Below are 10,026 nucleotides of genomic sequence, written 5' to 3' on the forward strand. Positions count from 1 at the left end.
ACAACACTGAAATCGCTAAAAAAGCGCTTCAAACAAATTTACCCAGCACTCCGCTTTTTCTCATCCAATTTGGCGGCAAGCTAACTTACATTTAGCAACCAAGCGTGGTTCACACATATTTGCAATGACAACAGTAAATGAGGGTCACGTGATTTCAGAGAACGCCAAACTCCAGTCGTGAGTGATGTCATCACCAGGTTGAGACTCCGATTGGTTTAAGTGGGAAGGTTTTTTTTTTTTTTTTTTTTTTTTAATATATACATATATAAACATGAGACTAAAAGCATGTCTGCGATTTTTTTGTACTTCCTCGTCTGCCAGTCGGACTAGTCACTATAGTCGCAACTTTGACCAAATACCCCGCTAGACTTAAAGTCGCAAAGACAACTTGATTCTTGCAATGAAATTATTTGTATTCTTTGTTGCGGCCGTGCAAATATACAGCGTGACGCCTGGTAAGTTGTACTTTGCTTACAACTCGGTTTATTATCCTCAAGATTGACGCTCTTGATTTTGAACTGACGCATTTAGTATTATTTTTTTGGGTTAAAATTTCTTCACGTTTTATGACCGTCGTTTTCTCATAAAGAGAGGGGAACACAATGCTATTATTATTATAACGTATGGAATATTTAGTTTATAAAGATGAAAAACTTAAAAGTGACACAAATCAAGGTGCTGTATACCTGCGTGAATATTCATTTGATAAATTATGGAAAAGCTAATCTACTGTCATGAAATGTTCAAGAGTTGTGTAAAGGATTGTATAAACTTGTTGAAGAAATATAATTTAGTTAGTCTGTTTCCTCTCTAATTTGTCATCATAGTTGTTGACCGGATGTTTCGTAGCGGAGATTGCGTAGCGCACGCGGTGCAAGTAAGTAGAAGCGCGCAAGAGTGGAGAGGAGCGAGAGTGGCGGGCGAGAGGGAGAGACAGACAGACAGACAGACAGACAGACAGACAGACGGACGGACGGACGGACGGACGGACGGACGGACGGACGAGCAGAGAAGAGATAACGATCGATGAAGGAATTATATTTCTTTCATAAATTGATTTAAATTGCTGATGAAGAGCATCCCGCTGGACGCTCGTCCATGTGCACGATATCTAGCAACCAGCAGAAAACAAACAATTGTCAATTCACTGACAGGTTTGAGTGAAAGAATGCGCTTGGAAAAACATGATTAATTAAAGAGAATGGCAAAATTTATGTAATTATATTTCTTTCATAAGTGGATTTAAATTGCTGATGAGGGGCATCCCACTGGGACATATTTATCAACAACCAGCAGAAAACAAACAATTGTCAAATCACTGACAAGTTTGAGTGAAAGAATGCGCTTGGATAAACATGAACTCCAACCTGTCAAGTGCTGCAATGTTCCAACTGCAGACAGAATCATTGAATATAGGAATATCACAAGAATGCTTAATAGGGGTGTAAATTGCGGGTTTTGTCACAATACGATATCATATCGATACTAAGAAACACGATACGATATTTGCCGATATCTTAAAGCCTGCTGTGATTCATTCACGATACATCGGGATATCGTGCTCTACGATCGATTTTTTTTTTTTAAATAAAAAATATAGAACAATATCCTGATTTATAACAATTCATACGCAAAATCAACAAGGTACTGCAAACTATTTATTTAGGAAATTACAAGAGTATTGTAGTGTATACAAAGTGCTTATTTTAACACTGAACTTTGATGTCGTGTTTTTTCTTTAAATATAAATATAGAGATTTGTGGTCCCTGAATATTTGATCATCGCATGGCAGGATTTACAAACTGCCCGTGTCTTGCCCGTTGAGCCATCTTTTCTTTGGAATCCAAAGTGCTTCCAAACGAATGACTTGAAGCCTAAAGGGGAGCCAATTTCCTCGTCTTTTTGGACACTAGCCATAGCACCAGCCCAGGAGCTGCGTACTAGTTGTCGACTCCCCTTTCACGTGCCTGCTCTGCTCACAACACAACGCCGCGGCGCGCACTGCTCCCGGAAAGAGGAAGCAAGCAACAATGAACTGGATTTCAGAATAAAGTCGCGTCTAATGTCCGAGGTCAAACACGCCGATATAAATCGATGTTTCCGTTTTGTATCAATGCCAATAAATCGTAGAGCATTATATCGATTAATCGATGTGTATCGATGAATCGTTACACCCCTGATGCTTAATGTAAAAACAAACCAAGATCATGTGTATTATTTTTGTGTTTGTCTTTCAGTCATTCACACGCTCACTTATTTCAAGACGGGCTCTCAAAGCTACCAGAGTACTTGCTGGTCGCGTATGTTGACGGCGTTCAGATTCTGCAGTTCGACAGCAACCACAGGGAAACGAAAGTGAAACATGACTGGGTGAACAAAATCACAGAAGATGATCCGCACTACTGGAAGAGAGACACAGAGATCAATATTTGGAATGAGAAGGTCATGAAAATGAACATTGAAACCGCTCAAAAGCGCTTCAACCAAACTGGAGGTTTGTTTACGTCCAAGCGGCCGCTCGTCTAAATTAATTGCATGTGCTGGTTTCACGACTAATAAACAGGCGTGCCACTGCTGGCTTTCTCTCTTATTATTGTCACTGAATCTTGTGTGCGATCCTTTCAGGTGTTCACATGATGCAGGCGATGAGAGGCTGTGAATGGGACGATGAGACTGGTGAGGTTGATGGTTGGCAGCATCTCCGTTACGATGGAGAAGACTTCCTATCGTTTGAGGCAAAGACGATGACATGGATCGCAGCACATCCACAAGCTTTCATCTCCAAATTGAGGTTGGACCAAATAGAGGGGTTCAATGAAGCCAGAAAGAATTACTTCATTGAACAATGTCCTTTTGAGTTGAAGAAGCATGTGAGCAACGGGAGGGACTACCTGACGAGAACTGGTACGTTGTCCTCTCACACCTTCTCTCAACCTCACGCACACACTTTCTGTCTTTCCTCCCTTCACATTCTCTCCATCTTTCGTGCCCTCCTCACGCATTTCCCTCCATCTTTGCCCCTGCGTGTAGAGCTTCCCAAGGTGTCTCTCCTGCAGAAGACGCCTTCCTCTCCAGTCACCTGCCACGCCACGGGTTTCTACCCCATTACATCGTCCCTCTTTTGGAGGAAGAACGGCGAGCAGGTCCACGAGGACGTGGAGATGGGGGAGACCCTCCCCAACCACGACGGAACCTTCCAGACCTCGGTCCATCTGAAAGTAGAGCTGACGCCCGCCGCAGAGCGGGAGTACGAATGCGTGTTCCAGCTGGCCGGCGTCTCGGAAGACATGGTCATCAAGCTGGACACCGGAAGCATCCTGAGCAACGCGCGCATCCAGGGTGAGCGTTTGGCGCGGCTCAGACACGTCCGATTGGCTGCGGGGCGAGCGTGACGGCTCGTTCACGTGTCTCTCTTTGTCGCACATGCTTTGCCGTGTTAAGAAGAGCAAGACAGGAAGAAGGTGGTGGCCATCGCCGTCCCGTTGGTGGTTCTCGCTCTGGTGGCGGTGGCGGCAGCAGTCCTTGCCAAGCGTCTCAAAAGCAAACAAGGTGAGCGACACAAATTTTTGCTCCATCAGGAACATCCAAAGAGAACATTGTTTGCCTTGTGCAGTTTGTGACCATTCCTAAACTCCTCTTGCTTCTCTTTCATTTCAGCCGAATACTCTCAAGCTTGTAAAGGGGAAAAGCCGCCAGGAAAAGAGGAACAGAAAGAAGACAAAGAAGAACATTCTCAAGTTTGTAAGTAAAATGTTTTTCGTTTCCTTTGAGCCACAATAACAAGGCAGCCATGTCAAGATTTGATTCAAACCTAAAGTGTCAATGAGGAATCGCGTCAGAAAATGTCAGCTGCGTACACTGGTGCCCTGAGATAGGCTCGCAAATGCTTTTTTTTCCATTGAAAGGAATGGAATGACGTTCTTCATCAAAATTGTTGTCTTGTGTAATTTAACCTCTCGCTTTTAGCCAATTCGGAGCCTGTTTCCGAGTGAGAGGCAGCAACGATCACCTGGTGAAGTTAGCTCATGCTGACTACACGTGGTCTTCGGATTCTGGAGGTGGGTTAGGGAACATTTGGATCCTTGTTGATCCTGCTCTTTGTCAGGTGTCAGAATTCTTTCAGAGGACTTTCTCATCACAACACAGATGTTTTCTTCTTCTTCAAGTCAACGATAATTATGTTTTGGTGAAATCAAGTTTTTGGGTGGTTTCAACGACAAGCTTCATTCTTGTTTGATTGTATTTCCTATTTTGAAATGCCGTTTGATCCCAGGTCTTCATCTAATAAACAACTAACATGTTTCTCAGAAGGTGAGGTTCTTGACTGCCCTTATTTGAACTGTGGCTGAACATATTGAACAATCAATGCCCAACGTGGAAATCCAAAACAGAGAGTGCTACTGGACTGCAATCAGCGGGTGGTGTCGAGTCACGCTCAACAGGTTGGCTGTCTAAAGAAGTTCAGCATGACATGGGAGGTGAAGCAAAAATTTTGCCGCTGCGTTTGGAATTTTGCTCTCTTGGAAAGAGAAAAGCAGTTGTCAATTTTTGTCATTGTTGAAATCAAGTGAATGTCAATCAAATCTGTCAATAAAACACTATATAAATGTTGTGAAATGTTATGTTAATGTTACTTTTTCAGAAAGATGTGTAGTATATGAATACACATGATGTGGTGACGTTGAGACATCTTTCATTGTTTTCCCAGATATGACCCTAGATTTGGTTGCTTCACCTCAATGTCTGCTAGGTTAACACATAAAGGGTACCGCCATAAATAGGCTAACGGATAGCATCTTTGTGATGGTGGTATTTGAACAACATGTTTATCAACATATGAAGACAGACACTATGACAACACAGGTACATCTTCTTTATCCTCTGCAAAGAAATAGTACGGCTTGATTTGTTTACTGTGATCCGGAATAACACAATCAAAAACATAGGCAAAGCATTAACACCATACATCATGAATAGGTACAACCGTGAACCCCTATCTTACATAAACGATGTTGAACTTCTTATATATTGTTGGATGATGTGAGCCAGAGTATCCCTGGTTGTATACTTGGTTGGCTCGGGAGACTCGACTTGAACATGGTGACGTGACACGCCTTGCCTCAAGAGTTTTGTACCTCCCTTATTTTGAGACTAGCGTGGCTTGAGACTCAACTTGAACTATGTGACATGACACTCCAGGCCTTCAGAAGCACTGACATGCATTTACAAGCTGAATTTATTCAGATACTTTTTCTCCTGCAAATCACAGACTCAAAATAAAATGTTAATAATTTGGCTTGCACTGTTTGTAGTTTAGAATATTTGACCAACAGTTTTTATATAGTACCGTGCATCAAGCGAGCAATTCACCAAATACCGGTTAGGCAAGAACGAGGAAATTGGCAGCAGAAAGCCTGCCACTCCGCCATTTCTGGACTGAGAGCTGAAATGCAAACTGGCCAACCCAAGTGGAAAGTCCCTTATTTGTTCACTTTGGTTTTGTACAATTAAATGAATCAAGTCAGCGGTTACCACCGGTTGAAAGTCGCATCATGAAAGTTGATGTCTTGATGAATTTGAACCCTTAAAACACTTCAGACTCTTTTATCAAGCAATTTATTGTAATGAAATACGTTTACAAATATATAAGTAGTTTACCTGAGTTATCAGGTAAATAATAAAACAGTGATGATACAAATATTTTTTAAACGTATTACTTTTTTTCCCATTTTACAGATTGAGTAAATATTGAGGGAATATGTGTGGACTAGGGGTGTAACGATACATCGATACACATCGATTAATCGATATAATGCTCTACGATTTATTGGCATCGATGCTAAAGGTAAACATCGATTTATATCGCCGTGTTTGACCTCGGACATTGGACGCGACTTTATTTTGAAATCCAGTTCATTGTTGCTTGCTTCCTCTCTCCGGGAGCAGTGCGCCCGGCGTTGTTGTGTTGTGAGCAGAGCACGCACGTGAAAGGGGAGGCGACAACTAGTACGCGGCTCCTGGGCTGGTGCTATGGCTAGTGTCCAAAGAGACGAGGAAATTTGCTCCCCTTTAGGCTTCAAGACATTCGTTTGGAAGTAGGGGTGTAAATCGCGGGTTTTGTCACGATACGATATAATATCGATATAAAGAACTACGATACGATATTTGCCGATATCTTAAAGCCTGCTGCGACTCATTTACGATATATCGCGATATAGTGCTCTACGATCGACTTTTTTTTTCTTTTTAATAAAAAATATAGAACAATATCCTGATTTATAACAATTCATACGCAAAATCAACAAGGTACTGCAAACTCTTTATTTAGGAAATTACAAGAGTATTGTAGTATACAAATTGCTTACTTTAACACTGAACTTTGATGTCGTGTTTTTTCTTTAAATGTGCGGCGAGATTTGTGCTCCCTGAATATTTGATCACCGCGTGGCAGGATTTACAAACTGCACGTGTCTTGTCCGTTGAGCTATCTTTTCTTTGGAATCCATAGTGCTTCCAAACAAATGACTTGAAGCCTAAAGGGGAGCAAATTTCCTCGTCTCGACGCGACTTTATTTTAAAATCCAGTTTATTGTTGCTCGCTTCCTCTTTCTGGGAACAGTTGATTTTAAATTCAACGGATCCATTTGCTACTTCGCTGGTCAGCTCCGCCGCCTTCAGCGACACCTCCGCCGCGTTGCCATCGATGATATCCAAAGCATTTCGCACCGCTTTAGCCATCACATTTGCTGCGTCTGCGACTCTGGCCGCGGCATCTCTAGCCTTCTGCGGCTCTGTGCCTCCATTGACAACCATCCCGGCGGCAAGATTTGCCTCCTTCGCCCTTTCCAAAGTGGTGATGATGACAACTTTGAGATCAGCTCCAGTGACTTCCCAGGTGACGCCCGCCGCAGAGGCGGCGAGGCACGCGGCCGCCGCCGTCAGGGAGGCTTGTCTTGCAGCTTGGACAGCGTCACTCGGTATTTACGCAGCTTCTGTTGCTGCTCCTGCTGCTGCACTTTGCGCAACCATTTGGATTTGGAGGATTGCTAATTGGCTGGCTAATTCAGCTTCCGTATCTTCTCCGCTGAGGTTCACAGCTTGTGCCAGGGCCAGGGCCGTTATTGTCAGGGGTGGTCGTCGCCTGGAGGAGCACTCTCCCATGTTGCTGAAAGTCTTTTAGCAATCGCTCCTGTTTCGGTTGTCCGGTTTTGTCAGATATCTTACATGATGACACAAAGCTCTCTACTACAATCGTCTGGTCAAATTACTTACCAAATAGCGAAATGACGCCAACAAAAGTTTTGATGTTCATCCTTGTGCTTTTCCGGTTTCTGAAGTGCCCAAGCAAAGGGAGTTGTTGTTTGCTGTACAAATGATAAAATGGGGAAATGTGTACAAGGTGAACTTCAGTCGACTGCTCCTTTACCAAAAGCTTGCAAATTGGCGCAACAGTGGCAAATTGCCACAATAGGCTTAAGGAGCCCTTGGACCTGACGCAGTTTTTTGAAAGCCGACCTGTCCGGCTTTGTCTTTCTACAGAAGGACAGACCCCAGAGAGGGCTTTGCTTCGGCTGTGTCAACATTCTTGCCGCAAAGGAAAACACTGTGGAGTCTAGCCTTGTCATCAATTAGGGATGCGCGGCAAGCGGGAGCAAAGCCCCCGACGGGAGCCGGAGCGCAAGCTGACGCCCCGCTCACGCCCTTTGTAACAAAGTCCGCTGTTACAGCACACAGCAAAAGCGCCTGCCTATACCTGGCACTCGAGATGTTTTGTCAGAACACATGGACCAAAGCCTTGATGCACTTAATGCTGCCTTAATAACAATCTTTATAGCCATCTTCCAGGATGATGGCCAAGAATAGTACAAGAATAGGAACCTTGGAGGTGGGGGATAGACCTTCTTCTGCAGCCAAAAAGGCTTCACAGCATACATGAAATAGTTCAACTGGCAGCCTCCTGGCAATTACCATTAGCATAGCGTGCATTAAAGATAAAGAACTGGGACAATATCTAGCTAGCACTGTCACCTGGCGAGGACTGCGCACAAGCTTCTCAAATGGACGGTCAGGCGGTCACACATCCAGTCCAAAGCTTCCATTTGGATCCAGACGTGTCCTCGAGTGTTGAATGGACGCCCTCTCCTCAACTCGCCTTGCCTCGGCAGGCTCCGAGAACACTGCGAGTGTACCCAAAAGCATGTCAAACATCAGGTCTACTGGAGACTGTCTCAAATTAGCTTTACGGAAAAATGCTCTTTACGACCCCTTCACTTTGCTTTGGCACAGGGGCACTTGGCTAGCGAGTTCCTCGACTTGACTGCAGCCGTACAAATGAGGGGAGCTCAACCTTTCGTGAAATGGCTCGGTGTTCAAGTTACCTTGTTGAGAAGGCCTTTTATATGGCATTTGACAGCTGCTGTGGTTGAGCATGACTCAACACCACCTCTGCTGGTTGCAGTCGAGTAGCACGCTCCATTTTGGATTTCCACATTCGGCATTGATCGTTGAATATGTTCAGCAGCCGCATTGCAAATAAGGGCAGTCAAGAACCTCACCTTCTGAGAAACGTGTTAGTTGTTGATAAACGATATTTTCTGTATGTCATTTATACTAATATAGTTTGAAACTATTATTTAATGTTGTAATGATAACATATGCACTTACATTAATATACATTTATTGATACACAAAAATGTATGTATGTTAAAAATGAGACGGTGACACGACTTTGTTGATTTTCACCTATCGCGGGTGGTCTTGGAACCAATTACCGATTATTGTAATCAGTTTATGTGTGTGTTGCTGTGTGTTTTTGCTAACAGTGACACTATGACGGCTGTGGTGCATTTGTGGTCCGATGAAAATCAGAGCATGAAGATTAACCGGAGAACCTGGATTGTTCATATTTCACCAACATAAAATGCACAGTCCGGTCGAGACACCTTGACTGTGATAGCCACTCAGCCGCAAGAAGCTGGTGTAACACGTCACAGATTTTTGTTGGTGGTGTGCCTCGAGATTTCTCCCAATGAAAAGGTGTGCCGTGAATGAAATAAGATGGGAAACACTGGCCTACTATGCATGTTTTAGGGATGTGGGAAGAAACCGGACTGCTTGGAGGAAACCCACGCAGGCACGGGGAAGACGTTCAAACTCCACACAGGGAGGGCTGGAATCAAACCCACACCCTCTGACCCACCAGCGCAGTGGCCTAGTGGTAGAGTGTCCGCCTTGAGACTGGAAGGTTGTGGGTTCAAACCCCGGCCGGGTCATACCAAAGATGAGTCCCATTGGTGTCCCATTGCCTCCCTGCTTGGCACTCAGCATTAAGGGTTGGAATTGGGGGGTTAGATCACCAAATGACTCCCGAACGCGGCACCGCTGCTGCTCACTGCTCCCTTCTCCCCCAGGGGATGGATTAAAATCACACGGGTATGGGTTAAATGCAGAGGACATATTTCACCACATCATTGGGACTTTAACTTAACTATGAAGCGGACGTGCTATTCAGTGCTCCGTCGTGCCGCCTTCTTCAGTAATATAATAGAAAATAAAATCTAAACGGCCTGCACATATGTATAGCACATAGTATACATATAAGCGCTTTACAATGGCTCACAATCGACTATTCACAAAATTGGAGGCTGGTGCAATGCAAGACGCTGCCAGGTCCACGTGGAACAATTTGGGGTTCATTGTCTTGCTATATATAAATATATATAGACAATGGACTGCGTCATCATGTGAATTTACGGTGCGGGGATGTTTTGAATTGCTATGTCGCCCTCTCGTGGTAAAGGTCCGAATCACATGCTTAAACCATTATATTATATATTTTTTTTTTACTTGACTATGAAAATGACCATGTAAATAAGTTTTTTTTTTTTTAAATGAGCATGTACAGTAAGACTGTTTTTTTCTTAAAAATTGATCATGTATATTAAGGCTTTTCTTGTTAAAAAAAAAAAGACTGAGTAAAGCTTGTTTTTCTTAAAAAGACCACGTATAGTAGGGCTTTTTTTTAG

General features: G+C 43.6%; 1 protein-coding gene and 1 long non-coding RNA gene across 2 annotated transcripts; one reads left to right on the plus strand and one right to left on the minus strand.

Annotated features, from left to right (window-relative positions):
* The first annotated feature begins 267 nt into the window (after positions 1–267).
* LOC133144504 (H-2 class I histocompatibility antigen, K-Q alpha chain-like) lies at positions 268–4,618 on the plus strand. Its single transcript, XM_061267260.1, is given in 8 exon segments — positions 268–455; positions 2,239–2,271; positions 2,274–2,495; positions 2,627–2,905; positions 3,032–3,340; positions 3,443–3,550; positions 3,659–3,742; positions 3,968–4,618. Coding segments are annotated over 8 exon segments (1,116 nt in total). The 5' UTR covers positions 268–400; the 3' UTR covers positions 3,994–4,618.
* Positions 4,619–6,298: 1,680 nt separating this feature from the next.
* Positions 6,299–7,807, minus strand: LOC133144831 (uncharacterized). The gene is made up of 3 exons (XR_009710778.1): positions 7,755–7,807; positions 7,274–7,365; positions 6,299–7,190 (listed from the first exon to the last, which is right to left on the minus strand). It is a non-coding gene; the product is annotated as an uncharacterized LOC133144831 (long non-coding RNA).
* Positions 7,808–10,026: the final 2,219 nt, after the last annotated feature.

Source organism: Syngnathus typhle, linkage group LG20 (assembly GCF_033458585.1).
Source record: "Syngnathus typhle isolate RoL2023-S1 ecotype Sweden linkage group LG20, RoL_Styp_1.0, whole genome shotgun sequence".
NCBI classification, from domain to species: Eukaryota; Metazoa; Chordata; class Actinopteri; order Syngnathiformes; family Syngnathidae; genus Syngnathus; species Syngnathus typhle.